Source organism: Panthera onca, chromosome C2 (genome assembly GCF_046562875.1).
Source record: "Panthera onca isolate mPanOnc1 chromosome C2, mPanOnc1 haplotype 2, whole genome shotgun sequence".
In the NCBI taxonomy this organism is placed as follows: domain Eukaryota; kingdom Metazoa; phylum Chordata; class Mammalia; order Carnivora; family Felidae; genus Panthera; species Panthera onca.
The window spans coordinates 66465571-66481777 of record NC_138347.1 but is presented as its reverse complement, the minus strand read 5'-3'; the positions used below and the strand labels follow the sequence as shown (position 1 = coordinate 66481777).

At 35.7% G+C, this 16207-nt stretch overlaps 1 protein-coding gene across 2 annotated transcripts in view; it reads left to right on the top strand.

The window, feature by feature from the left end:
* The window catches only part of RABL3 (RAB, member of RAS oncogene family like 3), a 35464-nt gene that overhangs the window by 17003 nt on the left and 2254 nt on the right, over positions 1-16207 (top strand). Inside the window, exons 3-7 of one of the 2 annotated variants that reach the window (XM_060639869.3) lie at positions 1161-1290; positions 4836-4950; positions 8249-8399; positions 12567-12638; positions 15667-15705. In XM_060639869.3, the coding sequence (XP_060495852.2) occupies positions 1161-1290; positions 4836-4950; positions 8249-8399; positions 12567-12638; positions 15667-15705 (507 nt within the window). The remainder of the gene's footprint in view (positions 1-1160; positions 1291-4835; positions 4951-8248; positions 8400-12566; positions 12639-15666; positions 15706-16207) is intronic. The other variant, XM_081796588.1, reaches the window with a different exon arrangement.

Sequence of the window (16207 nt, the reverse complement as noted above, 5' to 3'; positions counted from 1 at the left end):
GCAATAACCTGGAAGCTATATACTGCAAAGCCGAAGAGTAATTATTTGTATCGGTTGGGAAGGTAAGATGAAAACTGCTCATTCGTTGATCATTGGATTTAGCAATGTGGAAGCCATTGGTGACCTTGATAAGGAATGTTTTAGTGGAGTGATTGGGGCACAAGTGTGACAGGAATGAGTTCAAAAGAGAATGAATGTAAGGAAAAGAATTAGAGGCTTGAAAATAGACACCTCTCTGGAGAACTTTTGCTGTAAAAAGGAATAGAGAAGTGGTATGGTAGCTGGAAGAGGACTTGAGTTCAAGAGAAGCTTATTTTAAGATGGGAAAAATTATGGCATGTTTGTATGCTGATAGGACTTATTCAACAGAGAGGGAATATTTGATGATAAAAGGAGAAGTGATAGAGCTACACCTTTGATGAGAAAAGGGACATAGGATCTCAGGCATAAAGAAGAAAGGGATTTGGCCTTGGGAACACAGAGAGTTTCTCTGTAATGGCTGGAGGAAAAGCAGATTATATGGGCACAGATGCGGGGAGGTGGATAGATATGTGAAGAACAGGCTGTCGAAATTCTCTTCCGATTGCTTCTGTCTCAAGAAGCAAGGTTCTTACCTGTTCTTAAGGATAGGGAAAAGATTTTGGAAATTTGAAAAAGAAGAGAAATTGTGAAATAGTTATCTAGGAAAGGAAAAGAGGGAATGGACTATGAAACTTATTAAAGGGCAGCCCCAAAGGTAGACTGGAATTTAAAATGAATCCAGTCAGCTTGAATGTGTATTTTTCTGAGTTTCACATTCAGCTAAGCTGGGTTACAGGCATGGAATTGGAGAAAAGGTGGATAGAGTCAAGGTTGGAATTTGGTCAGATGAACACAGTGCAAGAGAGGGGCAAAGGAGTGACTGAAGTGATGAATTATGGCATTTATCCACAGGAAGTGAAGATTTGGAAATGGAGGGAGAGCTGTAAATGTTAGGATTGTTGTATGAGAGAGTATTAGAGGGAGGACTCTTGAAAGACAGGAGGTGATCAGAGAGGTGGTATGAGAATGATACGAAAGAGCCATGCTGATACGGAATGTCCAGTGCTTTAAACTGGAATGAGGGTGCTCCTAGTGTCTTTAGTGGTTATAATAATTATTTTGATGGATTGATTTGTTAGGTTCATGACTACAAAGAAGGAACCCCAGAAGAGAAGACCTACTATATAGAATTATGGGATGTTGGAGGCTCTGTGGGCAGTGCCAGCAGTGTGAAAAGCACAAGAGCAGTGTTCTACAACTCTGTAAATGGTAAAGCATTTTTTATTTCTACTGTATATTAATGGTCTAGGAGTACAGATAATCAGATATAGAATATGCTATGGGATGCTAGACACGTCTTATTTTAAGGAAGATCTAATGTACTGACAACTTTTTAAATCTGCATATCACATTTTATTTTTTTCTTAATGTTTATTTATTTTTGAGAGAGAGAGATAACCTGGAGCAGACTTCCAGGTGGAGGTGTATAATCGAGGACATAACTGGAATGCACAAAGCACCTACTTGTCAAGGGACTAAACCACTGAGAGCTATGATTTACCTATAGAATTTTTTTTATCTTCTGCCCCTTTCTTAGTTCATTTTTTTAAAGCACTTTTTTTTTTCTTTTACTGTGAAATATAATCCCAACTTGTCTTTGATGTACAAGATTTGGTGTCTCACGGGGCACCTGGGTGGCTCAGTCAGTTAAGTGTCCGACTTCAGCTCAGGTCATGGTCTCACAGTTTGTGAGTTTGAGCCCCATGTTGGGCTCTGTGCTGACAGCTCAGAGCCTGGAGCCTGCTTCTGATTCTCTGTCCCTATCTCTGTGCTCCTCCCCTGTTCTTGTTCTGTCTCTCCCTCTCCCTCTCTCTCAAAAATAAATAAACATTAAAAAAAAATTTTTTTTTAAAAAGATTTGCCATCTCACCCTTTTCCTTCTAGTAGATGCTTAGCTCTTAATTGCACCTCATTTATACTATGCTTAGATCACATTCAATATTAGGTAAACATTGCAATTATTCAGTACCTTCTTTGTTCTTATAGCCCCCTTTCAATATCTTATCTTCCCATATCATAAGGTGTTGTGGATACTACAACAAGAAGTAGAGATGGCCATTGGATACATACTATAAAATACAGGATGAGTTGTGTTCGTTCAGACCTGAAGTGTCACAATCTATTTGAAGAAACAAAACATTCATAAATGGAACAAAACAGTTATAAGATGGTGACACTAATATATGATATTGTCAGGCAAGAAAATACATGATAATGGCATATATTAATAGAATGTATATAAATGAGAAAAACAGTAAGGTCAGACTGGTGTAGTGTTCAGTGACTTCTTAGAGAACAGAAGAGAAGGAAATGAAGCCTGGTTTAGATCTAGAATCAAGTGATAAACTTGGATTATATCAATCAAATGACTTGACAAAGTTGCTACCACTCTGATCTGGCAAAGCAGGTTTGGATATACAACACTTTTGCTGTTTAGATCTTTTTGAGAAAGAGTTAAGATCAAAATTATAAATACATAATAAAGACCATTTAAATCCTAGAAACTTTATGGAGTTCTGAGTTGTGAACTTATTAAGTGCTGAAGAAGTCCATCTAAATCCATATTTATTTATCTTTTTTATACCTACTATTCATTAGTGATTTGTCTCTTCCTTGAATATTATTGAAATAGTTGCATATATATTATGTTAATAATATATATTATGTTAATTTGTATATATGACAAAACTGAGATATATTCCTCTTTCTTAAAGTTTAAAAAGAAATCCCTGTTAAGAAAGGCCAATTTTTATGTTCTTTCACCTTAGCTCTGGAACATTTCTCTTGGTAGAAGCACTGAAGGTTCTTTACTCCATCTACCATCCTTGGTTTCTTAAGAAACAGAGCAGAAGGATCACTCCATTCAAATGCACAGTCTTTACTCTTAACAGTTACTCTCTTCCCTCAAACCCTACCTTTCTCCCACTGTGATGAACGAGGCTGGCAGTCCCTGAAGGAAACCTGTAAAGTGTATGTGCCCCTTTTGAAGGTTAGAACATATTCTGATTAACTGTCACACTGACTTCTTTCCTTTGGGCCCCACTGTGGCCCTTATAGCCCATAATCTACCAAGAAAGAACTTTCAGCTCATTGGAAAATAAAGAAAAAGGGTGCTCAAATGTCCTTAACAGCTCAAAAGCCTTAAAGAGAGAGCCTCCAAAAATAAACTCCTCCCTATTCAGCTAATAGCTCATCTAGGCCTTTGTAATCCTTGCATCTCCCAACCAAAAGCCTCACCCATAATTTTTTGATATTTATATCTGGGAAGTTAGGGAGAGAAGAAAAAGCCACTCCTTTACTTAATTCTGCTTTCCCCCAATCTTTTGCTGTTAGATTACCTGAGTTCAAATTCTGCCTAACTCACTTACCATGTGATTGAGAGCAAGTTTCTCAGCCTCACTGAGCTTTAGTTTCCACACGTGTACAATGAAGATGCTAATTCTTACCTAACATGAGGGATGTTCTGAAATCAAATTAGAGAACACATATAAGGCACAATGTGTAGCATATAAGTGCTGAATAGATATTAGCTATATTCTTTAATGGTAGCTCTTTTTAAATCTATCCTGTATCATGTGTCCTTAATGCCTAATAGAACCCATTATTGAGGAAAGTAGAGTGAGTACAATTGAATACAGGGCAAGTGTCAGATCTGTATTTCTCTATTTGTTCCAGATGCCAGGAGGATACAGATTTATCTGAGCAAGCTGTAACTTGCACAAGCACCTTATTTGCACAAATGTCTGTAAAAATCGGAGAAGCCAAATAGTTCTAACTTTTCTGCCCTTCTTTTTCAAATTGACATATCTCACATCTTGAAGACAGAGGAATCATCAGTTTCACATCATCTCTTCATAGTAGAATCTAGGTAACATAGGAAATGGTTGAGGATTTGAAAATCTGTAGTCTTCTAACCACATGATGATACTCTAAACTCTGCTATGCATTTTCCTTTTGTCTACCTGCTCTGCATTTTTGTCTGCTATACCTGATTCTATGTAATTGTATTTCTGAACCTCATTACATTTTGTTATTTTTCTCAATCTCTCAGAAGTCCACCTATTTTCTACTATTCATACTTTTTGACTGGCTTTTCCTACCTTCTTCTAGTGACATAGTTCTTTTGCTCTATTAACTATCTCATAGATATCAAGCTTTCATAGCTAGTCATTAATTCAAAGAACTAAAAGATTAGACTTTTGAGTTAATTAGGCTCAGGTGATTTACATTTTGTCAGCTGCAAAATAGCAATTATGTCAAATTAAATAAATATATTTTTCATAAATTTTTATTATTTAATATTTTATTAAGTAGTAGTGTATGTGTGATATCTATGACGGTACTATGCACAGTGCCGAAACAATTAGCTTTTGTAGGAATATAATTTCTTAAATACTTGAAATAGTTTTGATTCCTTTCATTGATGAGGTAGTTCTATAGTTAGGACCAGGCAGAAGAAGCACTCATCAAGTGTTTAATAAAGAAAAGCAGAAAAGACATTCTGAAAGTTTACTGACATTTTGCCAGCCCCTATAGAATTAAAAAGGGTTATATAACTGACAAAGAAAATTTTGTAATTAATGATTTGTAGAAATTTGTAGAGCAAATTTTAAATTAATTGTGCCTGTGTTTGTTAATCATCCTAGAATGCTAGGTTTATTCAGCAACCTTGTATTTACTTAGCCTCACTTTGCCAGTTGTAAAGTGAAGAGAAATTGTTGGAGTATTGACATGAGTTTCTTTGATTATTTTAGGTATTATTTTAGTACATGACTTAACAAATAAGAAGTCATCCCAAAACTTGTATCGTTGGTCATTGGAAGCTCTCAACAGGGATTTGGTGCCAACTGGAGTGTTGGTAACAAATGGGTAAGCCCAGATTACTTCACTTTTAGTGTGAAATGTTACAGCAATCACAGGAATATACCTAACACAATAACACTTTGTAAGATGTCTGATTCGAAATTTTTTTTCTCTCCGTCTATAGATTGTCTTTTTATTCTCTTACCAGTTATCTTTCAAGCATTAGTTTTTCGTCTTGATGCAGTCTGATTTCTCAATTTTTTCTTTTACATATTGTGCTTTGGGTATCAAGTCTAACAACTCTTTGCCTAATCTCAGATCATACAGGTTTTCTCCTGTTTCTTTTAGAAACTTTGTTGTTGAAAGTTTATCTTTAGATCTGTGACCTGGTTTGAATAAGTTATGACGTGTGGGGTTTTGATTGAGGTTGACTTTTGTATATGAATGTCCGGTTTTTCCAACACCATTGGTTCAAAAGATTATCCTTTCTCCATTGAATGTCTTTTACTCCTTTGCCAAAAATCAGTTGACCATATTTATATGGTTCTATTTCAAGACCCTCTGATTCTGTACAATTGGTCTGTGTATCTGTCCCTTCACCAATATGACATTGTCTTCGTTATTGTAACATTATAGTAAGTCTTAAAAGTATATAATGGTTCCTTTTTCAGAATTGGTTAGCTATTCTAGTTCATTTGCTTTTCCATATAAATTGAAACCAACTTTCTATATTGACAAAAATTCAGCTTGGATTTTGATTGAATTGCATTTAATCTATAAATCAAATTGGAAAGAAATTTTGTTGCATGTTCCAATCCATGAACACAGTATGTCTCTCCATTTATTTTTCAAAGCAAATTCTAGACATTGTATCATATCGTCTATATATACTTCTGTGTATAACTTTAAATGATAAGGACTTTTTTAATATAACCAAAATATAATTGTTCCACTTAAAATTTAATAATGATTCCTTACTATTAAATATTATTTTAATTCCCCACATGTCTCATAAATGTTGATTTGCTCAAAATAGTATCTAGATAAGATCTATTCATTGTATTTTGTTTGTTAAGTACCTTTTAATCTTACATTTCCCTCCCCCCCCCCTTTTTTTTCTTTTGCACTCTGGCAGTTTGTCTGTGAAAGATAGTTTGCTTGTCCTGTAGAGTTTCTTGTATTCTGGATTTTGCTGACTATATCCATGTAATGTCTGTTTACCTTGTTTCTCTGAATCCTAAATCTTCTCTAAAATGATAGTTAAATATAAAAAGATGGTCTAAAAGATACAGGGGTTTTTGTTTTTTGTTTTTGCCTAAGTGGTATTATACATATAATTACAGTACCTGGTTGTCTGTCTCTTTGTGATGTTGACTTGTTACCAGCCGTATCCATCCATGATAAAATTCCCCATCTGTTTTTTATCTAATGTTTTTTTTTAAAAAAAAAGAGGTTTCGGGGTGCCTGGGTGGCTCAGTCGGTTGAGCGTCCGACTTCAGCTCAGGTCACGATCTCATGGTTCATGAGTTCGAGCCCCGTGTCAGGCTCTGGGCTGATGGCTCAGAGCCTGGAGCCTGCTTCTGATTCTGTGTCTCCCTCTCTCTCTGCCCCTCCCCCATTCATGCTCTGTCTATCTCTGTCTCAAAAATAAATAAACATTAAAAAAATTTTAAAAAATAAAAAATAAAATAAAAAGAGGTTTCAAGATCAAATTTCAAATTGGATATAAGATTCAATGAAAAAGCGAATAAAAAGAAAAGCTAAAAAGAGAAACAAGAGAATAAGTTAAATGTATATGGCACCATACATATGTTATGTTACATATGGAATACATGTATGTTGATTCACAACATATATATTATGTGCGATGTATGTATGTTATGTTATATGTACAAATATATGTTAATGTACAAAGATTATACAAGACTGCAAGTGACAGAGATAGATGTCTATCAAAAATGATGACTGATAAAATACATACAAAAGTTTGTATGTGAGCCAGAGTTAGTATCAGAAATACTCCTAAAGGAGGACACTCTGAAAATTTTATTCTGTAATAAACCAGATTTCAATTTTGGACTACATCTCCTAAATCAATGTCAGTGTTGGTAAGAAGAATCAAAGGCCTTGAACTCAAGCTATTATTGGCTTGATGCAGTAAATACAACGATAATATTTTTAAGGAATGGCAGGTTACATAGTTGAAAACACTTGTGTTCCAAGGCTAGGCAGTAACTGAAGCACTGTAAGATTATTGTGAAGGGCGAAAAGATGTGGTAATTTTGCACACACACTATACACCCCCAGTTTAGATTATTTAAAGAGAAAGACAAATAATGTCAAAGGAAGAAGAAAAGCTAAGCTCAACTGGGTTGTATTGATTGTATTGTGCAATATTGATTTGCTGTCATAAAGTGTCTGCAACCAGATTTTGTTGACTATTGTAAATTGAGCTTATAACATGTCAGGAATCCAAGTCTGTTTTATTTCTCATATGTGAATAGAATTTAATTGAACAACATTGGCTCTATATTCCTTTCAGTAATAGAAGGGACACCACTCTGTCCTTTGGGTAAAAAATTGAAAAAAAAAAAAAAGGATTGTAATAGCCAGTCACCCAATACCACTAACCATGAGTGATCCATATTGTCTGTCCTCTCTTTCCCATGACTCTTGTGTCAGCACAAACAACTATTTGGCTTTTAATTCTTTCCTTTTACTTTTCGTTTTGCATTTCAACTGTTTCTTTTCCTTTTCCATTTGTTGAATCCATCTTGTCCCAGGCATAGCATCATCTGTGGTCAATTTTTCTGGCCTTCAGCACCCTTGTTTCTTATTTTCCTGAAATGATCTATTTTTCTTTACTATTCATAGACAGAAATATGTATGGTAGGTATAGAGCTTATGCATGCCCAGAAGCTTGTCATTTTCCCCTCTGGCAAAAGGTTTGAGTGCCATGCTAGGTTCTTGCATTTTCATTCCATTGAGGTTTGAATTCACTCTGTGCATCTACCTAGAAAAATTCCTGAGCTGTTAGCCTGAGAATACAGAACTTTGGGAGAGGTCAAGTTAACCTACTTTCATATACCTGGTGGACATTCAGTTATTCAAGTAGTCTATAAAGATTCATGGAAACAAAATTTGAGTAGTTAGATGAATAGTTGGAACTCTATAAATGGTGAGGATGGATTGATAAATGAATAAGTATTTGGAAGAAATTGGGAGAAAAGTAGGTTTATAGGTGATGGGTAAGCGAGAGTCAGTGAAATCTCAGTAAAATAGCGTAAGCTACTTACATTTAAACATTACACATCTACATCAGAAGGGTAAATTCTATTCACCTCTTCATTATTACTTATTACAGGGATTATGACCGGGAACAGTTTGCTGACAACCAAATCCCACTGTTGGTAATAGGGACTAAACTGGATCAGATTCATGAAACCAAGCGCCATGAAGTTTTAACTAGGACTGCTTTCCTAGCTGAGGATTTCAATGCAGAAGAAATTAATCTGGTATGTGTTTTCACTCATGCATTTTTGTGTTATTGTTAGGCAAAGCCAAAATTGAAGACTTAGGTCATATATTCTCATGAAAGAAGCTTTATACTTACTATCAGTCATTTGGGTTCTGATCCAATATGTAGTGAAAATTGGAATCAACATAGACTGTCAGATAGGGAACAGTCAACTCAACCTTCTTATATGCTTATCTGTGGGAATGTTCAAACTTTGTTCTATGAATAATGTCAACCCTGGGCTTTTTCTTGAAAAGATTTTTTAAGATCATACCAAAATCAAAATAATTAAATTAAGGTAACAAAGGTCACTGACATCTTGATTATTCTTGCTTTAGAAAAGCCTCTCAGCTTCTTAAACTACAGACTTTAACTTCAAGAGCAAAGAAATAGATAAATGAGAAAACTACAAACTGTGTAAACTAGGAGTGCTTCGTGAGCAGTAATTAATACAAACTTGTATGTATACAGAGCACTGAGTTTCTTCCTGAGAAAATTTAGCTCAATTTGAACTGGATGCTAAAAAGGCTAAGAGAAGTTTTCACATAAGCCAGATAATGTTGCCCAGAGAAGGATCCTGGCCAGCAGCTTCAGTCATGGTTTATATGTCATTGTTCACAAGTAGGATTTCTGCAACATATTCAGTGCACTGGCAATTCCAGACATATGGTGCTAGTTGTGGTTTAATAATACTAATGACTAGGGGCTCCTGAGTAGCTCAGTTGGTTAAGTGTCTGACTTTGGCTCAGGTCATAATCTCGTAGTTCAGGAGTTCAAGCCCTGAGTTGGGCTCTGTGCTGACAGCTCAGAGCCTGGAGCCTGCTTTGGATTCTGTCTCCCTCTCTCTCTGACCCACCCCTGCTCACGTTGTTTCTGTCTCTCTCTCAAAAAAAAATAAATAAATAAACATTAAAAAAATTTTTTTAACTAATGATAATGACTAATCTACTGAGCATTTATTACATGCCACGTACCGTTCTAGTGTTTTATGTGCATTATCTCACGTTTGTCTTCACATCAACACTGTAAGGTAGGTACTGTAATTAACTCCATTTCAAAGATGAATATTAGAACCAGAGAGAGGTAACTAGGCCGTGGTTATACAGACAGGTCAAACCAGGCACTCTGACTCCAGAGCCAGTGCTCTGCAATTGAGCCTGTCTTCCACTTAATTATTCTCCAACTAACGTTTAGAATCTTGGAACTGAAAAAGCTCTTACAAATCATCTAAATCACTAATTACCCAAACCTGACTATATATTTATACTATCAATGTAGCTGTGAAAAAATTTGAATAAGTGCTCCACCACTGGAGCTTTTTATTCATAATATCTGACAGGAGGACCAGGGCTCTATAGTTTTAGCTAATGACTCAGGTCATTCTGATGCCCTTACTCCAAATCAACAGTTGTGAACACTGGTTGGTTCAAACCAACCTCTACCCCATAACTGAATCCACTTCTGCCTGCCATTCTGTTATTTTTACATTCTGCTTTGTGGTGGGGGTGCCTTATTTTTCTCACCTGCCACCATGGAATATTCACTGTCAATGCCCCAGCTAGTTGAACTGGACCATGATATTTCAGAGGATTTCTGCTACAGAGGATGTATAATGTCCTTGTTGAAGAAGTGTTGAAGTTACTTTGTTTCAACATTATTTCCAATGGGAAATTTGCCATTGAATATACTTAATTTGTTCCAGTAATTACTTTCCATATATTTTGGAATCTATCTGTTTGTAGTGCCTGTGGGTTTTTGTGACAATCACCCAGGTATGTATTTTTCCTACTTTACTTGCAAAGGCAGCACCATTTTTAATTGTTAACAAGTTATAAAGGACTCAAGTGGTGGTACTTTGGCACCCATGATCTCCACAGAGTTCACATACAGCATACTTTTGCCCTGTTATCAATGTACAGCTTCAAGAATACAACAGAAACAAGAGGGTTTTGAGGATTCAGGGCAGAAAAATGAGGAGGAAAATTTGATAGGAGTTTCAAAAAGAGATAGCAGTCAGAAAGACTCAGCAAGTAGATATTAAGCCTCAAGTAAAAATGTAATATAACAATATTAGTTACAATATTGAATTCACTTAAAACTGTTTTGAAAAGTAAGAATCAACATAAATGTATATATCAAAGGTGGAATCAAAGTTACTATCTTGTGCCTGAAAAAAAGTAAATTGGTTTAAATTATAAAAAGGGAAATGATTACTTATTTTTTAAAATCCTGTTAGGCTTATTGTGTCTAGGACAGATTTTCTCTGTTGTGTGTTTACTTCAAAGTGATTATATTGAAGCATCTTCCCTAGTTTCCTTCCCTTCCTTTCTCAAGTTTTGACAAGCTATTTTAAAGCTATTAATCTTTGGTATTTGCCCCCAGCCATGGTCAATGGCAGATGGCTCTTTCAACTCTAAAATTGGCATCCTAAAATCATAGGGTGTCTCTAGCCTGGTCAGTGTAAAACCGTGAGCCTTAGAATTAAGCTTTGTTTGCTGTTTGATTTAGGTTTTGTATTTAGCACTATAGCTCTATCTTGAATCATCTCTGAAGTCTTTTGACATTGTGATGACTATGTAATCAATATCCATTTTGGAAAACATGTCTAACATAAGTCTACCTAAGGTTTGTGTCTCATATGCCCCAACTGCTGTATAAATGTGTTTATACATTTTTTCAAGTACAACAGTTTCCACGATGATGTTTCAGTCTCTTTACCCCATACGTGGAATTAACGTTCATTATGTTAGGTGCTTTTGTGCCTGAAAATTCAATCTGATAGCATTTTCTTAGAATGAAGAGAGAACTAATATTTCAGTATCTGCTATGTATGTGCCAGACATGCATTATCTTATATAACTTTCATGAAAATCCTGTGGGGTAAGTATTGTTATGTTATCTTCATTTCACAAATTAGTAAGCTCAAGTTGAAAGGCTTAGTAACCTAACCAATGCTACACAGTCTAGAAATGTTGGGACAGATATTCAGATTCAAAACTTTCTGGCTAATTTACTGGTTTTTCTAGTACTCTGTGATTTTTGAAAAGCTTGTTATAGTTAGTCTCTTTTTTGGTGCGGTTTTGGAAAATGCATTATAGTTTCCAGCCAAAATGAAAAATGTGAGTCTTGAAGTGTTATATATGAGTGAAAGAGGTGATTATTACACAGTTTACTACAAAGGAATCATGTGGGTTTAGAGATTACATACAAAACAGAATAAATGCAACAGTAATTGCAGTAATTGCCCAAGGGACATAGACCATCTACAACTGAAATACAAATGCCATCTTTGTAAAGGAGCCTGTCTGATACCCTTATAGTTTGGCCTTAGGTGGCATTTGAGGTAAAAATCAAAGTGCTCTATCTCTTGAGGTGGCAAGTTAATGATGACAAGCAAAGGCAGCTTGACACTGGAATTCCAGGAAAAGAATAATAAACCTTTTGAGATCTTTACTGATTATTGTAATGTACTAGTTATTTCATTGTAATGTTCCAAATTGTTTTGTCTCTTCTGGGCCCCATTTTTTTTCCTACTTTTCAAAATCCTGTTAAATAGTAATAGATTGTTACTTAATAATAAACCTACTGTTTATTTTTTATTATCAAAAAATATATTTATTGTTTATTATTATCTCTATGGCTTACCAAGAGATGTAGTACTTTGCATTCAATGAGTGAGAAATCCCTGGCAACTGTTTTGTTTGTTCTTTGCTCCTCTAACTCCTGTTTTCATGATTCCCGCTTTGTGTATGAACTATATACTACTTGATTAGATGATGCTGTTGAGTAACTCGTACTAAAAAATGAAGTGTTAAGTTTTTATTGGCTCTATTTCTGCTTTTAGGGTAAATGTAGGTAGGTCACATGATTAGTGTCTTGGTTTTCTTATTAGTAAGATTAGCAATCCTCTTTTCCGTTATGAATTATTTGATGGTGAATACATTGGTTCAGTGTGCTCTATCATAGCATAAATGACAAAAAGCGCCCTTATCTTCCTTTAGCACTTTCCGCTCAGCTTTGTGCATTGTAATTTGAAAATTACTTGAATATTTCATGAGAGTATTATGCCTAACATTTTACTGTAGAAAAGTGCAACAGGAACAGTAGTGACTAACAAGGAGCTGATGTGTCCTGACATATGTGGATCTTATGTTTTATCTTCTAGGATTGCACAAATCCACGGTACCTAGCTGCAGGTTCTTCCAATGCTGTCAAGCTCAGTAGGTTTTTTGATAAGGTAATAGCTTCAATTAAGTTATTTTTAAACTTAATTTATATATTATGAGAGTTTAAAGTTTTTGGAGAATGCTTTGCCCTTTTATTCCTTCATCCTGAACTTCATAGCCTGAACATTTGTGTTGATCTCTCTTATCTGTTGGTATAATTGCTCAAGGCCTGCTGACATATTTATTTTATCACTAGTGTTCTCTGAGCAAAGGATGAAAGCTACTGGATTTAAATGAGTTATTTTAAAAGAAACCTAATTTCCCTCCTTAAAACAAATTACGTTTTCCTGTTTTCCAGCTCTTCTTGTATTTATTCACATCCTCTCAGCCCCCACAAAAGGCACAGAACCCAGGAGATTCTGCCTAAAGCCCTGCGTTCTTTTTGCTCTCCCAGCTGTTATTATTCTCCACACAAATGTTATTATTACTTTTAAGGTTATGTCATCTTGATTCCGTAATTTTCCCTATCAGAAACCTTTGCATTCCAAGTATTGACTCTTGCTAGCATCATCTTATTGTCCTGAACTGGAATGAAAATGTAGAATGACTCAGCATACTGGTAATTTAGAGCACTGTTTGTCCTTCCTTCGCAAGGCCAAAGGGCTCCATTGCACATAGTATTGACCAAGTTTAAGTTGTTTGCCTCATGTTGACATTGCGTAGTAAAGTAAAAGAATGTATTTCTGTATGTATTATTGAAAAAGATTGATTTGTGTATTACATTTCCTTTTAAGAGGACAAGAAAAACATTTCCCTCCTCATAGCTCTTCTTTGTGAATCATTTTTCTTTTATCTATTTAGGGATCTAATATTTGGCCCTTTTGTCCATTATGTCATAACAAGATAAGCCCCACACCCCTACCCGTTTAATACGAGAACCGTTTGCTTCATTGCAGAACTTCCCAGCTGGAGTGTGGCAAATATGGTACAAGTGTGCCGAGATAGTGATGCCCTCAGTCGAAGCAGCCAGAGCCCCCCAGGCTAACTGATCGGCAGCCTCTTTCATTGAACCCAGTGTGCTGTACAAATATTAGCATTTTCTAAATGTGCCATAACATGGAAAATGTTGGGAAGCAGTGCAAGGAACTGGATTTTCCCTCCACGTGACTTTCAAGCTTCAAACATAAGAACTTCCATTTAGTTTAGATCCATGGCCTCCATCAGATACACTGTTCTGCCCCGAGAGAAACAACTTACAGATCTTTGTCTGACACAGAAAGATCCCACAATATATTGCTTAATTTGTTAATAATTTATTAATTTGAAAATTGATGAAGGGGATAGAAAGGTACAAACTTTCAGCTGAAAATTGAGTAAGTCACAAGGATGAAGAGTACAGGATAGAAAATACAGTCAATAATATTGTAATATGGTGACAGATGGTAACTACACTTAATTGTAGTGAGCATTTTGTAATGTAATAATTGTTGAATCACTATGTTATATACCTGAAACGACTATAGTATGTCAACCATACATCAATAAAAAATAAAAAATGTTTTAAATGTTAATAAGTTAGACTCTAGAGAAACAATGGGTTATAGACTAGTGTGACCTGAGTTGTCAGGCAAGACTTTATTTTAAAAAAATCAGAGGGAACTTGGTTCATTTTAAGAAGAGAACAATATTTGGTAAGAGAAAGACACTGCAAGTTGAGAGTAGGGAATTAGGAGCAAAAGCAAAAAGTAGCATCATTCTTCATCACCACAGTGAAAGGTATATGGATCAGGAAGTTGGCCAGACCTCCAGACTAACATGGTTGCCTCAAAACACGGGACCTGGCAACTAAATTTTGCCCAGTTTTCTACCATATCTTCCAGAATTTAGTATAAAGATTTATTTACCAAGAGGGAATCTAGCTCCTTCTCCTGACTCCCTTTAGTAGTAATTCTTCCCCACTCTAGAATGATAGGGTTTTCCTGACCTGCTGTGGAGGAGTCAGCCTCTTCTTGGTTTTTGTGGGATCCAGTATTTTGATATATGTGCTAATCACAAGCCAGGTTTTCTACCTCTGTGGCCAGTGAATGCAACCTTACACTGGGTCTCTTGTGGCTAGAAGTAACCCATAGTCTCAATGGTAGAAAGAATCCAGATGATTTGGTTGTCAAGCCGGTGAGATCAAGGTGGCACAGCCCTGGAAGGAGACGCCATGCTCTTATTCAGGGGAATTCTTAGCTTCATAATTCTGGATTCCAGTGTCTTAGAGAGTTAATCTGCATCTAATCTGTATTCTTATCCAGTTGGCTTTTCTTAATCACAACAGCTCTGTGTAAAGAAAATCATACCACCTTCACAAACAGTGCAGTTTCTCAAGTGTTAGAACAGAATTCATTATTTTTTTAAATTATTTTCTATCATCTGAAAACATGGTACTCTTAAATTATATTAGGGCATGTATTTTTGAGGGTTTTTTTTTTCAATAGTAGTGATGGATTTGTGCGGATACATCCACTGTATTACCGCATTTCTCCTGCTGACCAAATACAGTTCTGAAACTACTGAATTAAGGATGCAGATTAAGTCCATAGAAAGAAGCTACTTGAATGCCTTTGATGTTGTGTCATCTGTCTCCATTGAGGACCTACCAAATTTATCGCTGCGTTTACTCAAGGGATGTGGCAGTTCACTACATTACACAGACTTGGCTATAAGGAATACCTGTACTATTGTAGTAGTAAAAGTGTTCTGCTTTTATCTTATGGGTTCTGTTTTGTATCTTTGAGCTAACTGCTAGGAAACTTTGAGCCAGATTTGCTTCCGTACACTGGGAACTGCATGGGTTATTATCCCATTCTCTTATGATTTAGCCATTTTTGTGTATTCATTTAATTTTTAATCTATTATTAATGCCTTTGGGAATAAGGCAAGCTTTTATGGAAATATGCCCACAATCCTGATCTTACTAGCATGAGATTTAACTAGATGTCCATAACTATTGAAAAAACTCTTCATTTGGGTATATGCCTTTTCGTCCCATTAGTGGTAACCACAGTGAACCACTTTTGCTAAGCCCTTAAAATCTTTATTTGTTTCTCACAGGTCATAGAGAAGAGATACTTTCTAAGGGAAGGTAATCAGGTCTGTATCTATTCTTGACAAAGTGGGCTCTTAAATTTGAAGAGAGGTGATTTCCAAATTTATTTTCAGAAGTGGCTTAAAAAAGGGTGAGGCGGGGGGTGGGGTGGGGATCCTTTGTAGGCAAAAGCATTTTCTTCTGTCCTGCTAAATACAAAAGCAAAAATATCAGATTAAGGGAAAATAAGGTTCTAAGAAACAAAAAGAATGCAGGGATAAGGTTATATTATAAAATCATAGGAGAAAATCATTTGCTTAAGACTCCAGAGGGTACATATCCCAGACCTATCACAATGTGGACAATTCATGTAAAAATCCAGTAGGCGAATGTTATGAGATTCACCTTCATCTTCCCTGATTTAGATGACACTATCACCAATTTGTTGGCAAATGTTTTCCATTTTGGGAACATTTATTTTATTATTTGAGTAAAACCTCAGAGAGATGATTCTGTAAGGGACAACAGGGTGACATAAAGAAACAGAAAATAAGGGGAAAAATTTAT